This window comes from Drosophila bipectinata, chromosome XL (assembly GCF_030179905.1).
Source record: "Drosophila bipectinata strain 14024-0381.07 chromosome XL, DbipHiC1v2, whole genome shotgun sequence".
Classification (NCBI taxonomy): domain Eukaryota; kingdom Metazoa; phylum Arthropoda; class Insecta; order Diptera; family Drosophilidae; genus Drosophila; species Drosophila bipectinata.
In genome coordinates this window covers 4,109,613-4,130,126 of record NC_091734.1, presented here as the reverse complement: position 1 = coordinate 4,130,126, position 20,514 = coordinate 4,109,613, and the positions used below count along the sequence as shown (strand labels likewise).

The 20,514-nt window shown below is 40.4% G+C and overlaps 1 protein-coding gene and 1 long non-coding RNA gene across 16 annotated transcripts in view; both read right to left on the bottom strand.

Moving 5' to 3' along the window:
- Window positions 1-1,247, bottom strand: part of eag (ether a go-go) — a 35,257-nt gene extending 34,010 nt beyond the window's left edge. For all 14 annotated transcript variants that reach the window (XM_017246169.3, XM_070278299.1, XM_017246173.3 and 11 more), the window contains exon 1: window positions 1,035-1,247. In XM_017246169.3, coding sequence (XP_017101658.2) covers window positions 1,035-1,113 — 79 coding nt within the window. In that variant the 5' untranslated portion in view covers window positions 1,114-1,247. The remainder of the gene's footprint in view (window positions 1-1,034) is intronic.
- A 2-nt stretch (window positions 1,248-1,249) lies between these two features.
- LOC122321014 (uncharacterized) lies at window positions 1,250-20,487 on the bottom strand. 2 transcript variants are annotated; one of them, XR_006245944.2, is made up of 3 exons: window positions 20,375-20,487; window positions 19,607-19,868; window positions 1,250-1,719 (listed from the first exon to the last, which is right to left on the bottom strand). It is a non-coding gene; the product is annotated as an uncharacterized lncRNA (long non-coding RNA). The 2 variants fall into 2 exon arrangements; XR_011442342.1 differs by having other exon boundaries at window positions 20,365-20,485.
- Window positions 20,488-20,514: the final 27 nt, after the last annotated feature.

The following is a 20,514-nucleotide window of genomic DNA, read 5'->3' as shown; positions in this document are numbered from 1 at the left end:
TAATTCCGGTAATTCTTCAAAAGTACCGGGTATCATAATAGGGTTAGATTTTAGAAGAATCTTTAAAGCTTTCTTCAGATACCATTTCCAAATGATAAGATATCTTAATATTTTAAATATTATTAAACAAAAGTACCGGGTATCATGTCTACTACCATCCTAACTAACCTCAGATGCCTTAATATCTCTAATATTTTTCCCTCCCATAGCTTTTTCCAGTGCACTCCCATGTGGAACAAAGAAGGGGGTTCTGTTAATTATCTCATAGCTCTGTTCTTGGTCCTTGTTGTTGTTGTTTATGGCTGGAGTACTATTCTGGCCATGTGTTGCCCGATTTCAGTCGTTGTCGCTGATGGTGATGCCTGTTATTGCTGATGGCCGATGGCTGAACATTTCCAAATGGTAACTGCCACGTTCCAACTTCGAACGACAACTGTTTTGGATCCATTGGCAGTGTGGCAATGGTGGTTACTGACTGGGTAGAGAGCAGGGAGTCCTTTTGAAAGTCCCTTTTTGACTGCAGCTGAGACTGAGCCGTGGTTAACCAGGCTCACAATCCGATTTAAGGTGAGGTACCCTTCCCCAGACCTACCCACAATTGGCCTGTCCTAATTGAAAGTGTTGCCATTGACCGCAAGCCAAAAAGGGATTTCAATGTCGGCCCTCAAATTGCACAACACCTTCCGGGCCTTACCCTCTCCAGGACACACACATGGGTATGGGTGGGAGCATGGGTGGTGGAACAATTCAATTTCAGAGAACGGACAGTTCTCGGTCACACATGCAATTGTGTGCCTGGGTGGTATGGGTGCTCTATTTATAGCTCCCTCCCTATAGCCCACCCTATAGCCCCCTACAGCATCCTGTGTTCGCCACTGACAACTTAACGGAAAATTCATTTCACACTTTCCCGCCACCGCCTCTTGCAACAATTTTCAGCCAATATGGAGCCCCACCATTCGAGGGGAGATTCGAAAATATTCGAAATAAGATATGTCTATAAATCTTGAATAAATAAAAGTAAAGGTACTTACGCTGCGAATTGGAGCGCCGGATGATGTTCTCGAGGAATGTGTTCTGCGGCGCAACCAGTCCACGTCGTCCGCCTGGCATTTTGCCGGCTACACGCTACAGTCCTCTCCTGCTGCCCAATCCTTTCCTGCTACTCCGTCGGCTACTCCTGGGTTATGGGTTTTCTGTATTTTATATTTTTGGTGCGGGACTAGCACCACTTCCGATTCTGCTGACAGCTGGGGGCGGGGAGGGGGACTGGGCCGGGACTGTACTGCTGCTGCTCCCCTTCTGACAGGTGACAGTTGGTGACGGATGACAGATACCACCACCACCACCACCAGATGACGGATGACAGTTGTCAGTGTGCTGAAGAGTGTCTGAGGGGGATGGATAGATGGATAGTATCCGCTGCTACCGGATCCGGATCCAGATCCCTACTGATCGTTGCCTTTTTCTTGGTTTGGATGTGGAACGGGTCCTCTAGCTCATACGGATTTCCATACGGCGGCGGGGACGCCGGGCTTTGCTGCAACTTGGCTGCCCCGAGCGTCCGTCATTCTCTTGCTGTCTCACTCTCTCACTCACTCTGACTCCCTCTCACTCACTCGCACTCACTCACACACACACAGGCACACACGCACGCACACACGCAGAGTTGAGTCCAATCCGATCTGAATCACACAGTCTTATCGGTTGCATATGGCACTGGAAGTGATAAGAAATAAAATATTAAATTAATTTTTTTATGAATTTAATATTTAAAATTAGTAATTTAACATTAAAAAGTATTTAGGTTGTTAGCTTAATGAAGTATATCAGATTTGTGGCTCGATTCTCCGCCATTTTCTTTCCTAAGAATATGAAAAGATAAAATTTTATAGATTTTTGGATATGGACCACAGTGATGGCTATACCTTCCCCAATTCTTATCCGATTCTCAAGCGGAGTAACTTAAACGATTTCTAGATCGATTCTCCACCATTCTGCATCAAAATCCCAAGACAAGAGATTTTTTTTTTTTTTTTTTCCATTTTTCCTGATGGGATCCCTGAAAATGCTGTTTTCCCCTATTGGGTCCACTGGGATGGCTATATCTTCCCCAATTCACATCCGATTCTTAAGCGGAGTACCCTAAACGATTTCTAGTGCAATTCTCCACCATTCTGCACCAAAATCCTGAGACGAAATATTTTTTAAATTTTTTGTCTATTTTTCCCGATGGGACCCCTGAAAATGGGGTTTTCCCCTATAGGGTCCACTGGGATGGCTATATCTTCCCCAATTCACATCCGATTCTTAAGCGGAGTACTTTAAACGATTTCTAGTGCGATTCTCCACCATTCTGCATCAAAATCCTGAGACGAAATATTTTTTAAATTTTTTGTCCATTTTTCCTGATGGGACCCCTGAAAATGGGGTTTTCCCCTATAGGGTCCACTGGGATGGCTATATCTTCCCCAATTCACATCCGATTCCTAAGCGGAGTACTTTAAACGATTTCTAGTGCGATTCTCCACCATTCTGCACCAAAATCCTGAGACGAAATATTTTTTAAATTTTTTGTCCATTTTTCCTGATGGGACCCCTGAAAATGGGGTTTTCCCCTATAGGGTCCACTGACATGGCTATATCTTCCCCAATTCACATCTGATTTTTAAGCGGAGTACCTTAAACGATTTCTAGTGCGATTCTCCACCATTCTGCATCAAAATCCTGAGACGAAATATTTTTTAAATTTTTTTTCCATTTTTCCCGATGGGACCCCTGAAAATGGGGTTTTCCCCTATAGGGTCCACTGGGATGGCTATATCTTCCCCAATTCACATCCGATTCTTAAGCGGAGTACTTTAAACGATTTCTAGTGCGATTCTCCACCATTCTGCATCAAAATCTTGAGACGAAATATTTTTTAAATTTTTTGTCCATTTTTCCTGATGGGACCCCTGAAAATGGGGTTTTCCCCTATAGGGTCCACTGGGATGGCTATATCTTCCCCAATTCACATCCGATTCTTAAGCGGAGTACTTTAAACGATTTCTAGTGCGATTCTCCACCATTCTGCATGAAAATCCTGAGACGAAATATTTTTTAAATTTTTGTCCATTTTTCTTGATGGGACCCCTGAAAATGGGGTTTTTCCCTATAGGGTCCACTGGGATGGCTATATCTTCCTCAATTCACATCCGATTCTTAAGCGGAGTACCTTAAACGATTTCTAGTGCGATTCTCCACCATTCTGCATCAAAATCCTGAGACGAAATATTTTTTAAATTTTTTGTCCATTTTTCCTGATGGGACCCCTGAAAATGGGGTTTTCCCCTATAGGGTCCACTGGGATGGCTATATCTTCCCCAATTCACATCCGATTCCTAAGCGGAGTACTTTAAACGATTTCTAGTGCGATTCTCCACCATTCTGCACCAAAATCCTGAGACGAAATATTTTTTAAATTTTTTGTCCATTTTTCCTGATGGGACCCCTGAAAATGGGGTTTTCCCCTATAGGGTCCACTGACATGGCTATATCTTCCCCAATTCACATCTGATTTTTAAGCGGAGTACCTTAAACGATTTCTAGTGCGATTCTCCACCATTCTGCATCAAAATCCTGAGACGAAATATTTTTTAAATTTTTTTTCCATTTTTCCCGATGGGACCCCTGAAAATGGGGTTTTCCCCTATAGGGTCCACTGGGATGGCTATATCTTCCCCAATTCACATCCGATTCTTAAGCGGAGTACTTTAAACGATTTCTAGTGCGATTCTCCACCATTCTGCATCAAAATCTTGAGACGAAATATTTTTTAAATTTTTTGTCCATTTTTCCTGATGGGACCCCTGAAAATGGGGTTTTCCCCTATAGGGTCCACTGGGATGGCTATATCTTCCTCAATTCACATCCGATTCTTAAGCGGAGTACCTTAAACGATTTCTAGTGCGATTCTCCACCATTCTGCATCAAAATCCTGAGACGAAATATTTTTTAAATTTTTTGTCCATTTTTCCCGATGGGACCCCTGAAAATGGGGTTTTCCCCTATAGGGTCCACTGGGATGGCTATATCTTCCCCAATTCACATCCGATTCTTAAGCGGAGTACCTTAAACGATTTCTAGTGCGATTCTCCACCATTCTGCATGAAAATCCTGAGACGAAATATTTTTTAAATTTTTTGTCCATTTTTCCCGATGGGACCCCTGAAAATGGGGTTTTCCCCTATAGGGTCCACTGGGATGGCTATATCTTCCCCAATTCACATCTGATTCTTAAGCGGAGTACCTTAAACGATTTCTAGTGCGATTCTCCACCATTCTGCATCAAAATCCTGAGACGAAATATTTTTTAAATTTTTTGTCCATTTTTCCCGATGGGACCCCTGAAAATGGGGTTTTCCCCTATAGGGTCCACTGGGATGGCTATATCTTCCCCAATTCACATCTGATTCTTAAGCGGAGTACCTTAAACGATTTCTAGTGCGATTCTCCACCATTCTGCATCAAAATCCTGAGACGAAATATTTTTTAAATTTTTTGTCCATTTTTCCCGATGGGACCCCTGAAAATGGGGTTTTCCCCTATAGGGTCCACTGGGATGGCTATATCTTCCTCAATTCACATCCGATTCTTAAGCGGAGTACCTTAAACGATTTCTAGTGTGATTCTCCACCATTCTGCATCAAAATCCTGAGACGAAATATTTTTTAAATTTTTTGTCCATTTTTCCCGATGGGACCCCTGAAAATGGGGTTTTCCCCTATAGGGTCCACTGGGATGGCTATATCTTCCCCAATTCACATCCGATTCTTAAGCGGAGTACTTTAAACGATTTCTAGTGCGATTCTCCACCATTCTGCATCAAAATCCTGAGACGAAATATTTTTTAAATTTTTTGTCCATTTTTCCCGATGGGACCCCTGAAAATGGGGTTTTCCCCTATAGGGTCCACTGGGATGGCTATATCTTCCTCAATTCACATCTGATTCTTAAGCGGAGTACCTTAAACGATTTCTAGTGCGATTCTCCACCATTCTGCATCAAAATCCTGAGACGAAATATTTTTTAAATTTTTTGTCCATTTTTCCCGATGGGACCCCTGAAAATGGGGTTTTCCCCTATAGGGTCCACTGGGATGGCTATATCTTCCCCAATTCACATCTGATTCTTAAGCGGAGTACCTTAAACGATTTCTAGTGCGATTCTCCACCATTCTGCATCAAAATCCTGAGACGAAATATTTTTTAAATTTTTTGTCCATTTTTCCCGATGGGACCCCTGAAAATGGGGTTTTCCCCTATAGGGTCCACTGGGATGGCTATATCTTCCCCAATTCACATCTGATTCTTAAGCGGAGTACCTTAAACGATTTCTAGTGCGATTCTCCACCATTCTGCATCAAAATCCTGAGACGAAATATTTTTTAAATTTTTTGTCCATTTTTCCCGATGGGACCCCTGAAAATGGGGTTTTCCCCTATAGGGTCCACTGGGATGGCTATATCTTCCTCAATTCACATCCGATTCTTAAGCGGAGTACCTTAAACGATTTCTAGTGCGATTCTCCACCATTCTGCATCAAAATCCTGAGACGAAATATTTTTTAAATTTTTTGTCCATTTTTCCTGATGGGACCCCTGAAAATGGGGTTTTCCCCTGTAGGACCCAGGACCCACTGGGATGGCGATATCTTCCCCAATTCACATCCGATTCAACACTTTCCTTCCTTAAATCCAAACTAAAGCGCTCCATTAGCCAATAAATGATGTAGAAGTATTTGATTTATCGAATTATTGAAACTCCACCTGCCAACAAACACGTTTATCTTCTGAAATCGAAAATAATTGATTTAACACGACGACGGCACAATAAATTGAATGAAAACTAAACAGCATTCAGACACGTTCCGGCAGGACGAAAGTGTTGAGATAAGTCTTTTGACTCCATAATCCTCATTCAGGAGGCAATCGAAGTAATTCCACTAATTGAAAACCCATCAGATATTCGAGCGAAGCGCATTAGGGGCATTAGGTATGTAATTGTTTGAAAAAAGAAAAATACGCAATTAAAGTTTTAGGCGATTGGGGGACGGATTTGAAAATGTAATTAGTTGGAGAGTAGGTCGCAATGACAAATTAATGACAATGCTTTGGATATTAATTGAACGCATTTTAGTTAAATCAATTAAATGGAAACAATGCAAGGCCTTTTTCTTATCCAAGAACCCAAAAACGGAAGTGCATGGAAATGCAAATTTGCTGTCAAGTTGCATTAATAATGCATCTTATACAATTCTGAATTTGGTAACATTAAGTATACGCAACGTGCAACGAGCAACGTGCAACCAGCAAGCCAGCAGCCACTAGCAACCAGAAACCAACAACGTGCAACCCTACCATCTACCATCTACCACCTACCACCCCCTTTGCATTGATTTGCGCATTTGTGCAGAACTTGTGCTAAATATGCCCCGAGTTTCGCAATTAATTATGAAATTCGAACAGACAACAGGGCGTATGCTTAATGTGCACATTCAAGCTTTATCTTACTCCGTTATATAAACAATACATTTAGATACCAATAGAACACAGACACAGTTAGATATATAGCCTGCATAACTCTCGATGCATCTGGGATCTGGCAGAGTTCCTGATTAACAACTCCCCCGATGAACAGCCTCAAAGCTGCCGTCAAATTAGCCAATTAAAGCCCGAAACTCGATTAGCCAATTACCAAGAGCCAACAGCCACAATAAAATAGAACCTTAACACTAAATTCCAGTCACTTTGCATCTTTGCAACAGCAAATTGTCTAATTAAAGACGACAGCCGTACAAAGTTGGCACAAAGTTGATTCACTTGTCCAACATGCACTAATTACAAAGTGCAGGAAGTTCATCTAGGATGTCTGCTACCGAGCAGCAAGGAGCAAGGACCAAGGCACTGACTAGCAAGGAGCCAAGATAACGTCGACACAGGAACAGGCTCATTAGGATCGGATTGAGAGTCGTGTAGTCAGGGGCCATAGGCCATGGGCCATGTCTCAACAGAAACATGAGTATTATGAATGGCAACAGGCATCATCGAGATAAACGGAAGCCAAAGGAGCAGAGTTATGGCTAAGTGTGCAATATTAGAAAATAAGGATAAATAGAAAAGAGAAATAAATATTTTTATAAGCTTAAAGTATCATAAGGCAAGGTACTGAACTTTAAAGATACTTTATAAACGGCTAGACACTTTATAAGCGTACAGCGCCTTTATAGAGTAGAGAGGGTCTCTATTTACCATATTTTTCTTTAAAATCTTTTATAATCATATAAAGCAGGTACAAGTATAGGTTAATATAAGCAATAAAACTCTAAATCTTTGATTAATTTTAGAGGAAAACATTTTCCAAATTTGAAAGGACAAGGGCCCACAATTTCTTCACCAACCTACCCCAGTTCTACATTTAAAATCCCTTCAAAATAAAACCACTTACCTTTGACTATTCCTTTCCCTTAAATTAGCTTTTAAAAATCCCTAAAACGTTTTAAAAACGCAAGAAAAAGGTTCCTTTTTTTTTGCATTAAAGCCAATTCGTTTGTAATTTCTGCCCTGACAGAGTAATTCAAAAAGTAAGTGCGTCTAAAGTTACCCACTTAATATCCAGAAATCCCCCTGTAACTGTTGCTACCAGCTCACTGGGAGCTGGTTCTGGTACTGGTACTGCCACTGGCCCCCTGTTACTGTTACATTGGCAAGTCAACCCCTTTTCAACCCAACTGACACTAAGCCCCTGCCAGGACACAGACGCGGGCCTGTTGTTTCTACTCTGCTAGCTGAGCTCAGTAATCTTTAATTTCATTAAAATTCAAGCTACGGCAACGACAGCTTCTTTGTTGCCTTGTTGCTGTTGCTGGCATAAGTGCTTATTAGAGGATACTGGATGGTGGATGGTGGCTGGTGGATGGTGGAGGAGCTCTCAGGCATTTATGAATTTTCTGACTTTAATGCGTGGCAGGACCTCCACTATACAGGACAGTGCGCCAGTGGCATTACAGCAGCGGGAACATCATCTGAAGCTGGCCCAGTGGCCCAGTTGAAGTTGAAAGGAAGAGAGGCCCACCTTTCACCCACACTCCCATCGTTTCTTCTTTTATTATTGGTCCTGGTTCTTGGCTCCTGGCTCCTGGCTCCTGGCCCGATTATAATGCATATAATTAGCTGCAACTTGCCGAGTCCTGTTTGCCGCAAGGATAATGGACGCAAATTCATGGCTGATCTAAAAGTTAAGCCAACAATGCAGCCCACCTGCCACCCCACCCACTATTCGGAAAGAAAATAAAGCAAAATTTTTCAAACTTTTTCAAGAAAATGAAAGTTTTTCTTTAAAATGGAGATTAGTTATTATCTTTAAACATTTTATTTGAAAGCTGAACTGAGTTTTAAAGTTTTTTATTTGACGTGGGAAACTTAAATGATAATAATAGGTGGACTAGCCGTACAATATGGGCCAGTGCCTCTTATAAAAAGAGCTTTAAAGACTTTAAATCTTCTAAAATATAATAATATTCTAGAAATATTTTAGTTTATATAATACCCTTTTAAAATTAAAGCCCCCCTTTCTTGGTTTACTTTGTAAACTGAAAAGCCAATTGCAGTTTTCCCACTGACGTCACAAGCCAAAATGAACGACCTAGGGGTGGTAGAGAGGGGGAGAGACTGAGAGGAAATAGGAACAGAAAGTCAAGCCTCTCAGCACTCGCCTATTTATAATAAATGGAATGTCGCCACGCCCCTTAATACGCTGGCATCCTTACCCGCCAGCTCACCTGCTCCATGGGCTTGACACACTTGCCACATGCCACGGCCCCTATCCTAGCCACGCCCTATTCCTACCGCCCTACCAACCGTGCACCTTGCAACACATGAAAAACGAGAGGAGTTTTGATGGCTGTGTGCGGGCCAGAAACCAACTACAACTATTTTGGACGTAAATGTGGCAGTCACTGGTAGAAGTGAGGCACTAAGAGAAAAATATTCAAAGACTTGTCTCTAAAATATTTCATAAAAACTTAAAATATCTTAAAGTCACCCTTTTATAACCATTTTATTTAAAATATTTGTATGATTATGTTTTATGGATATTTTCTTTCAGTGCACTGACGTTGGCGACTGAGTGGCCGACCACCGAGTCCGGGGCAGCTACGGACGGGGGAGGGGTAGCAACAGAGCAGGACAAACGGTGCCACAGGATGACGCTCACCTTGCCCCACAAAGCGCAGCATCAACGGCAACTGCAGGGGGTGAGGGGAGGTGGAGAGTGTCGACTCTACATTTTAATTTGTTGCAGCTCTAAGAGTTCCTCCCTCCTCACTCCACCCTCCTTGCCCCTTGGGGTAGAATAAAAAAAAAAAGTGACAGAGGCAGGCAGGACTCTGAAGCCACCACCACCACCACCCGCTTATTTTATGGCTCACTTCAAGTACGTCATAAAAATTAACATGAGAGGGTCAAGGGGAGTGGGGAGTGGCGGCTAAAAGGATAAAGGATAAGCGAGGGTGTCCTGCAAAAAGGTGTAAAAAACCGACAGCAAATCAAGTGGCACAGGATACGACTGCTCTAAATGTCAGGACTCTCTTCCAGAAGTAAAGAACGATTTTGTTTCCAACTAGTGGAGCTACTAACTATGGCCTGAAAGGACTCGAATCCTTCTAGCCAAGTTTACACTTTAGTTAGATATATAGAAGAGTGACATATCCAGCATGTATTCCCGCCCCGCCCATTCATTCGGATTTAATTTCCGGTGCTGCTGCGTTCGTCCTTCAAATATTAATAGAGCTCGGGCATTATTAATGAGATGGTGTCATCAAGAAAATGAAGATGCCCCGCCCAGGTGAGGTGGCTCACCTTTTTGGGATACTTGTGCCATTGTGGACTATTCAAAAATTTATAAACTTTTTGCTCTGCCAAAGTCCTGGCGAGCTTTCAGGGATACACTGTTTCAAAACTTCAACTCGATTCACGTTCTGTATCTCTCTTTCGTTTCGGGTCTAAGCCCTTAGAGGGAATCGTTCATGAGGATGGCATTAGCAAGGACATCACAGGACGAAGCTAATTACTTTGTGGTCTTCTCCGAGACTGCTTGTGACATTTCATTAAATGCGTTTCGGGCGAGTGCATATGGATGCATTGCATTCAGGTATCAGTTTTTCCAATATTTGCCTTGCCAACAAATTTTACGCTCGACGAGCAAATCATTGCTATTTCCCCCCACCGCCCTCATGATATAATGTTCTCTATATATATAGTATAGTATAGTATCCCATTCGGAAAGCACAATTGTTGCAACAATTACACAAACACAAGTAGACTGAGGGGGGGCAGGGAAACCAAAACAAAGCCGCAACCGTATAGAACAAAAATGGGGAAAGAAACACGGCGGCAAACAGAAACACAAAGCTCATGGGGACAATAGGCCGGGCTATAAGGCCCACCCAACACCCACCACCCAGAACCTCCTCCTCAGGCCGACAGACAAAAAGAGCAGACGAATAACAGACCAAGGATGCGATGGTCGCAAGACGCAGGACAATGGAACCTTCTACTCAGCAATGACTTGATTCGATTGGCTCCGATTTGTACATCAATCTGGTTAGCATACTTCGAGGCGCTTATGCAAGAGCCCTTTTGAGAGAAACTCCATTCCTGACTGGCAAATATTGATTTAGGATTTAGCCATTTAATTGCCAATAAATTGCCAAACTACAAATAGGATAATAGTCTACTACAACAATTAATTCCTGAAAATCATCCAATTATGCAACTGTTATCTCATTGAATTTTCACTCCATTTGTTTGGGGGGCAGCAGCTAGTCAACCACCTGCCTCAAAAAGGTAAATCAAGCCAGGCAATCAGAAGCCTTTGCTTATAAATTAAAGTCAAGAAAGGTCCTTTCTGTCCTTTCTGGCCAAATACTACGAAAGGTCGTGAAAATTCCAAGAAGCGCACTCAACCGACGAAGGCGAAATGCAATCATCTGTGTGGTCAAAGACCCAAGGAGACCCAGAAAGGACTCGGGACCTGGCTGGCAAGAAAAGGATTCCCCACCGGAACCCAACCAAAAAAAAAAAAACCGACCAAACCCGACGCTTTTGGCGCCTTGGGCCGGGCTAATTGATTGACATTTCCTGCCCGAGCCCCAGATCCATCCACCTTCTCCATTCTAAGAAGTGCTCCACCTCTCTCTCTATATATATCTCTACATATATAGCAACTATATGTATAATGTACGCCCAAGTCAGAGCTACTTGGGTATGCGCATAAATACATATACTTAACCTTGATTTTGCCAAGTCGTCAGCCCGTGGCCTGGGGCCTCCGACAGAAACTAAAAACTGAAACTGGAACTGGAACTAAGACGGCTATAGCTGCGCCCCAGAACTTCACAGAAAGAAAAAGGTGCTTAATATATATATTTTAGGGTTATCTGATAGGAAGTCTAAAGACATATTATGCTTAAGCTTCGTACTATTATTTCTGGAAGAAACTTTTCCCATAAACGCAATATTTTAACTTCATAAGTACCGGGTATCCATACAATTATCTAGAAAGACTGTTCAAAAACCTAATGCCTAAAGCTTATGCTTCATATACCAAAGAAACATTATTTTTTAAATTAAGAGTACGGGGTATCAATACAACCAATATACCTAAAGAAATACTACATTTTAGTCCATAAGTACCGGTTATAAATACTAACAAAAAATACTACATACTCCTAACTAAATACTGAACATATTGAACCTATTTCTTAGTATTCTTATAATATTTTCCTCAAAGTTCCTCAAGAATCAAATACCACAAAAAATACTATATTTAACTTCATGAGTAGCGGGTATAAATACTCCCCCAAAAAATACCGTTAAACTTTTTCTTCCTGTGCAGAACCTGAAACTGAAACTGGGCCTGACTTTTGCGTGCCAAGTTGGGGCGCCTTGGCCGGGCTGCCAAAGTAGGGCAGCCATTTCATTAACCCAAGACAACAACAACAACAATAATAATAATACTGCCAGAAGCAGAACAAAAAAAACAAAATAACAGAAAAAGAAAATCTATTTTGGGATTCCCCCCCATTCCCAAGATAAATATTTTAGTTGAAGGAGATTGCATTGAGAACTCGACTTTTCGAAATGTGTGGATGTATCCTTTTGGGAGCAAAGAGCCTTTCGAATGCAAAAAAAAACAAAATAAAAAAGAAGAATCAATCTTTTTAGCTTCCAGGACTTTAAAGTCCTCTTGGATTTCATAAGTAATTCCCAACATTTGTCTTAAGGACCGCTCCTCGCTCCTTCTGAGTGAGTCATTTTTATTCATATTTTGTAGTTAATTAGGCGGCGTTTTTAGCCAAAAAGCATTTCGTCGTTCTGGCATATGAAAAATAAATGGAGATGATGGAGGTTTGTTCATTAAATTAATGGGCGGGGAGGAGTTTTTTTCTTTTAAAAAGGCGGAGCGGAGCCTATTAGGACTAAAATATGAAGCAAGAAAAGCTTTCTTAGCTTTCACTTTAATTAAATTGATTATTTAAATGGCTTTCAAGTTGGGTAATAAAATAATTGAAATTATTCGATTGCCACTTGACCTAATATATTCTCTAGCCATTGTATCCAGTTGGCCGTTTTTTGGCTTAATACCTCCCCTCTAACCATTAACCGGTATCCCTGCTAACGGTTATTTACTCTACCTCTACCTTACCCCGTTGTTGGCCAAAAGCCCACGGGCCAGATGTGATTTGATTTTATTGTTGCGGCGGCTTATCAGCTTTTGGCCTTAGCTCACGGCTCACTTGGCAGCCTTTTAGCCCGCTTTTCCGCTTTTTCTTTTTTTCCTCTTTTCCTCATTTTTCTTCTCTTTCTTTCTTTCTTTCTGACAAATTCAATTTGATCTTTTTATCGATTAACTTGGTCTAGGACAGCAGTACCACTGCTCTGGCACTGTGGTGCCTCTTGGTGTCTCCGTCTCCCTATCCAATTAGACTCTGGTTGCCCCGAAACGAGCTTTGCAATAAAACAGACACAGAACCAATACACACACATACTTATTTCCCAGACAGTGTTGCACCTGCCGTTTCAGGTTCCTTCCTTTTCCCCATCTTTTTTTTGCATAAAAGTTTTTATTCTATAATATAACACCCGGGCTCTTGGATGGTACATGCCTCTAAATTGGGGCATGAAAAAATTATATGACTTGGCAATTAACTTGCCACAAAGGTTTTACATATTTTAGTTATTCAAATTTTAAGGCTTGAAACTAGTTACTATTTTTTATAAAATATTTTCTTCAACTGGTTACCAATTTGTCTTGGTCCTCCCCTAGCGGCAAGGTCAGTGCAGCGCACGTAAGTATGCAACACATAATTTTGCCGCTTTGCATGGCTTTTCTTGCATGCAACTTCGCTTTGCAGTTACCACCTCCCCAAGTTAGGGGGGAGTGGCAAGCGTATCCTTGTGCCGGTTGCCTTCTGCCGTACCCCACCCCCCTCCCAAATATTCTAAATTTAGATGCAGCAAGTCCCAGACCATTCGGCTCTTTTTTTGCCATTTGAAGTTGCCCCAAGTTTTTGTTATACACTGAGAAAAAAGGGGGGCTATAAAATAATATAATTAAGGCTGAATAGTAAGTATAAAATAGCTTTATAAATCCTCTTTTTTTTATAGAATTTTAGTTAACATTTTTTTTTGCAGTGTAACCAAAGAAGTGACTCAGTTTACGCTATCCCAGCTCTGCAATACTTTTTTTTTTCTTCTCGTCGATGGCAAAAATCGAAAATCGAAAGTGTGCCAAGAAAAAAGGACGAAGAAAGAGAGAAAAAGGAAGAGAAGAAGAGTAAGGAGAGAAAAAATGGCAACAAAGGGAAATTGTGTCATAAAAACTTTTTCGATTGCGCCACGCGCAACCAAAGCAACACTAACATGGCCAAAAACTAGCAACAACAACCGAGAGGGGGGGGGGATTCACTTGAGAACTTCAGGCCAGGCCAGGACAGGACAGGCCAGGGCTTTTGTCTGCTTGGGGGGCGATGGAGGCGTGGCAAGTCCTCAGACTTGGCCAATTTATGCTGCCACTGTGCTGGGTGCTCTGCTGCCTCTGCTTCCTGGCATATTTACTTGTCATGGCTAAAAGCAAAGCTTACGCCAAAAAATATTGACATAGTAAGAAAACGCCAACACACACACACACACACACACAGACACACACACACAGGGACACATGATAAGCAAACAATAGGCCAAAAAAAAAACAAGCAAGAAGGACAAGAACAAAAAGCGCAAAGAAGAGAAAAAAAATAAAAGAAGGATATCTCTTACCCTTACCTTTCAAGGAATACCCACACACACACACACACACAGCGACAATAACTGTAATAGTTTTACAGCGCTCGCCGAAAAGTATGCTGCGACATTTGTGCGGTCGACTTGATGGCGTCTACAGTTTTGCAAGCTCTGGCCCCCTGAATAAACAACAAAACTAAACTACATAGACTTTTAAAAGCCATTGGCCTTAGAGAGAAAAAAAACTCTTTTAAATATCCGGCCCAAAACAATTTACGGATTATTGTTATAAATTTACTTGAAATGTCATTTCAATGTTTATGACTTGGCAGCCATTTCAATATTCCTGCCCAGACTGCCTCCCAGACCCATACCAGACCCATCTACGATCTCCAAATGAATTTAAATTAAGAGTTTCTCTTCTCTTGTTTTATTACCTGCAAGTGAAATGAAAATGTTTTTATTCGTTTCATGTTTATCTTTCATTTTTGTTGTTGCTCTCCAAATAAACTCAATTTAATTATTTGTATAAACACACACACATAAACAGAATTCCATTGTTAGACATTTGCGTAGCTTGCAAATATTTTTATTGCTTGTTTCTATTTGTTTTTGAAAATGTTTAACTAGCTTTTGTTGTTTGGCTTTAGTTTGGTTTTCATATATTTTGATTTATATATGAAAATATATATAGAGAAATATATAAAATAATATTAAGTGGGTTTTTAGTTCATAGTTTTCTAGTTTTAGTTTTTATTGAAATTGTTTTCTGCTTAAAAAACCGGACGGAAGTTGATTTGTTAGAAATACTAGGTATTTAAATATAGCTTATACTATAATCATACTTTTCTGATATATTATATCTGGTATAAACTTGGTATACCATTGAATTATGTTTAAAAAGCCTTAAAAAGGGATAATATCCATAAATATCATAATTATCGTATATGCATTAGTATAGAAATGGTATAGATGGAATAAATCCCAGAGGAAACTCTATCAGTAAGTATAACCTAGTATCTAGGGTACATCCTTTAATTTTCCTTTATATATCTTTCATCTATTAATATCTAATAATATTTATAATTTATTAAAGTATGTTTTGTATAGAAAATTAACAAAAACTCTAGAGAAAATAAATCTAATTTAGAGAATAGAACTTTATAAGTTATATATTGTCTTTAAAGTACCTCCCATATATTCCTTTATATTTTCTCTTTAAGGTCCTTTTATAAAACGTAATACTAAGTACTACCTTGTCCTTAAAATATATCCCATTTTTGTCTGCCATTTCTTGAATATTTATTCTTCAAAATCACGTCCTTAAAAGCCCTCTGCAAAAAGTTAACATCTAACAGCTACAGGTAATCATTTATTAAGCCTCTAGCCGTGAGAATCACTGAATGTCTTTGGATTTTTTTGTAGACTTGCTTTCTTGCATTTTTTTTTTAATTATTTGTGCGGCTTGTTGGCTAAAAGCTTTCCGGGTGGGCGGAAAGGCCGTATAGCTTGGAAGGGGGGTGGTGGTTCAGCACGGAATTCATAAATTAATGCATGGCGTGTTGTTGGCTATTAAAAGCAATGAGCAAGCACATGAGAGGGCCGAAACAGATAGAACGGTACAAACTTGGCATACAAACAGCTTAGGGACTTACCAATACACACTCACACACTCAGGGATATACATATATATATATTATTTTGGCCAGGACATTAACATAAAAACAACATCAAGCACAAGGGCCAAGAAGACCAAAGACCAGAAACCAAAAAGCCAAAAACTGGGCAGAGAAAAAAAAACAGCAACAACAACGGCGAAATAAATAAATTTACATATTGCGCACGTGCTTTGGCTTTTTCCAGCTTTTCCAGCTTCTTCAGTTTCCCAGTTTGAGTTTTTCCAGCTTCTCTGGTTTCTTTGGCTTCTCAGCATTTGGTTTCAGCTGGTTTTTGGATTTTTTGGCTAACATTTTATGGCCAAAAACAGGCAACAAGACGCCAGAGACAGTGGCTCGGTGGCTCAGTGGCTGTCAAACTGTGGCCACATATTACATATGTAATTGTCCTCTACCGTCTCTCCCCCCTTAGCCACCTGCCTGGCAAATAGCCCAACGGGAGGCGTGGCATGTTAATAAACTTGTTTTGATACGACAGCCTTTCAGGATCTCACAAGCGCACAAGGTCAACGAGGACAAGGACACACAATCCGGCAGCCAGGCAGGCAGTCAGGCAGTCAGCAGGTGGTTCCAAGCAGCAGAGATCAAATACCAAAGAGGCAGCTGCCAAGTGGCATGCCACAAGGATCTCTCATCTTACATCCAACAACTGACAACAACCGCAAATAAATGCCAGTTTCTAAGAATGTATCTCAGATTCTGGAAATTAAATTATAACTCCTACATGGGATATATTCAGGAGTACTACCTACTTCTTTTAATTGAAACCATATCCTTTATTGCTGAAATCCATAAAAAAAAAAAGACTATCAATATTTTTATGAGCCATATATCATTTCCTTTGAAAAAAATATATAAAGTGGTTGATAAATCATTGAAATTCTTTTTCCGAAGCTCAGTATCCGAGGAAGAGCGGAGGATAATGCATTTAGGAAAAGGACGAATCATGGAGGGAGAAGGACGAATGCAACACCAAACGGAAACGGAAGTCACGGGGCACCAAAATAACACAAAAAAAAAAAAATGGCAAATCGAATGGCAACGGATGTCAAAACATAAAACATTTGCGGCGGGTCAGAGGTCAGGGATCAGGATAAAAACAAAAAACCGCAAGCACGACCCCAGCTCGAGTGCCTGAGGATGGGAAATTCACATATTTTATGGAAATCCGGTAACAAATATTGAAATTTTCCACCTGCCAGCCAACAACACAAAATACGATGAAAAAATTCAAATTGATTTTTTCGCTCAAGGATTATACATTAATTTGCAAATCTGTTTAAGGGTTTATTGTTACTGTTTTGATTGATTATTTCTGACATAGTCCTGCAGGACATTCACACACACACATACCCATATACCTCATTAGGTTTTGTGAAATAAGAGAAAAATTTGCAAGAAAAGTTTGATAATAAAATTAATAGGAAGTTTGTTCAAAGTCAAGGATTTAGGTCCTGGTTTTTAGCTTAGAAGGATAAAGAACCTATACCTATCACATATACCTAAAAAACCCGTTTAAGGTTTCAATTTTTTTTCAGTGTCTTTTTAACTTTTTTTCAATATATATTTGGGGAATCTTGTTTACGATTTGTCATCTTAAATATGCAGAAAGTGAAATTGAAAATTTTCGCCTCAAAGAAGTCGAACAAAATGGTCGGGAATGTGAAATTGGGAACAGTGAGCATTGAAAGTCAACTGCCAGCAGGATTTCCAAAAAGGATGTTTGAATCAGTGTGTGTGTGTGGTGTGTATTGTGGGTGTGTGTATTTGTTTGTTGCTTATTTTTATTTATTTTATGTTAACAGCAAATTGCGGCGCCCGTCAGCTTGGACTTGCTTTGGTTTTGTTGTATTTGTTGTGGTTGGTGGTACATTTTTAATGTTTTGGCTCTTTTCATTTGGCCCACACACACACAGACACATTTACACACATATACATATTCAAAGCCACACATGCGTGACAAAATTGTTGGGCTCTTCTTGTAAATTTTGCCTTTTTTTTTTGTATTTTATTTATTTATTTTTTTGCGTTCTTCTCGCTTTCTGCGATTGTGGATTGTGTGGAAAACTTGCTAAAGATTTACTCAACGTTTATGTTTCTGCCATTTGGCATTGTTTGCATACTTAGGGGGCGGGGTCTTTATCACCCATTCCCCTTGCATCCGGAATCCGGATCCGGGCCTGGCTCGGCTCGGCAATTGCTTTAAATATTTAAGTAGTTCTTCCCCGCTTCCTGTTGCTGTGTGTGACTCACTGTAGCTGTGTCTGTTACTGTCACTCTTACTGTGTGTGTGTGTGTTTGTGTGTATGAGTGTGCGTACGTGGGCGTAAAGGGCATCAATATCAATCTTGTGTGGATGTCAACTAACACCAAGCCACCCACTAGCAGGTACAGGTGCCTCAAAATAAAGGGGTGAACCCCTTTTTTTCTCGAAAAAGAACAGAAAAGCTTCCAAAAAATGACAAAAAACAACAAAACATTAAAATAGTCTTTTTATTGGGCTTTTAAATCCTTAATTTTAATATAAAAACTTACTTAAATCTTTGAATAAAAATCTAAAAACTTAAAATAGTATACAAATTAACAAATAAATTACATTTTTTGTTAAAAATAAACATATTTTTATGTTAAAAACACTCAAGTTACTTCAACAACCAAAACATGCCAATAAGTAGGCAACAGAATTTAAAAAGCATAAAAACGGCAAGAAAATGAATAAAATCAAAGAAATAAAATAACTTAAATAAATATTATCAAATATACTATATTTTAAAAACAAAAAATATATAATATTTAACCGCTAAGACAATAAATCCTGTTATTGCGAGTAAACCAAAATGTCTGTCAAACTGTAACGCGTGTGTTGCGGTTGACACTTATGCAACCGCAAAGCAAAGTGCGTGTGAGAGTGTGTGTGTGTTTTGGTCTGTGTGTGTGTGAGCTTGTTGGTATTAGTATGTTGCAAGTGCTGCACTTGAAAAGCAAGCAATTGTTTTCAGTTGCTAGGAGTTATTATTTTTTTTAATACTATTTAGTTGCTGACATAATTGCGCATTCACAGCAAGTTAGTGTGTTAGTGTTGGTGTTGTTATTGTTGTTGTTATTGTTGCTACAACTGCCTACGAGTTTTCATTCTTTTTTGGCTGACACACATTCCAAGCAACACAACAAAAACAACAACAACAATGGCAGACTGGCAGCACGCAAATTTAACTTCGTTTGCCTCCTCCAGCTCCTCCCCCTGCACGTCCTTTTGCTCCTTACTGCTTCTGGCAAGGAAACTTCGCTCCAACACAGCCATGCTCTATCCCTTTCACACTTGCTGCGACAGATGGAGCGACAACGGCAGACAACAATTACAATTAGAAGTATGTTTATGCCGCTCTCTTTCTCCCATCACCACCCCTTTCCATCTTTGCGTATTACTTTCTCATTTGCTTCTGGTCCTTCTTTTTCTTGAGTTAGTGAGCTATATATGTATGGGTGTGTGTGTGTGTGTGTGTGTGAGCTTCTTCTAATTCTTATTCTCTCTGTTGTTTTTTGGGGGGGGGGAGCCCCCGAAAAAGAAATTCAACTTCATTACACAATATTCGCCCTTTGTGATTACCTTTTGTTGCTGTTGTTGCTTTTTTTTTTTATTGCTTTTATGGTGGATATTTAGTGTTGTAATATTCCTTAGCCGCTTCTTTAGCTTTTACCGCTTCTGTGTGGTACTGTGTTTTGCTTGATTCTTAATTTCTTCCTCAATTTCGCTATTTTTTTTTTTTCATTTGATTACTTCTTCTCGCTTTCTCTTTCTCGCTTTCTCTCCCGCTCGCTTTCTCTCTCGCTCTGTCGCTCTTAACGCGTTTTCCGCATTTCACTTTACACTGCAGTTGTTGTAAGTTTTTTTTTTTTTTTACATCGTAAGAAGAAGAACAAGAACAAGAAGAAGAAGAAGAAGATGATGAAGAAGAATTACATATTTAACGGCAAACACGAAAACGCATCACACAACAAACAAGAAAGAAACAAGAAACACGATGGGAGCAGCGTGCAACAATTGCCGACTGCGATGGCGGCAGCAACTGCGATGGCGGCGGCGACGACGACAGCGGCGGCAATGGCGGCGGCGGCGACGACGACGGCGGCGATGGCTGCGATACGGCCGACAGCGATAGCGGATTCCTGGGGCACGTGCGCGCCCTCCCCTCCACTTTCGCTGCTCGCTTTCTATCTGCCTCTCTCCTCACTTTCTCTCTATCTCTCTCTCTCTCTCTCTCTCGCTTATCTCATCATCTCTCGTTGCAATTTCAAAATCGCAACAATTAACAAAAAAAAAAAACAATAACAAAAAAAATTACAACAAAAAAAAATATACGCAACGTAAGCACACAGAAATGACTGGTTTTGCTGGTTAGCTCCTTCAATATTTGTAACTGGACTTTCGAGGACCGCTCGACGCGAGAGTTGCGCGCGACTACGCACCTAAATGTCGACTACGAGTCCGTTGCCAGCTCCGGCGCCGAAGAACGG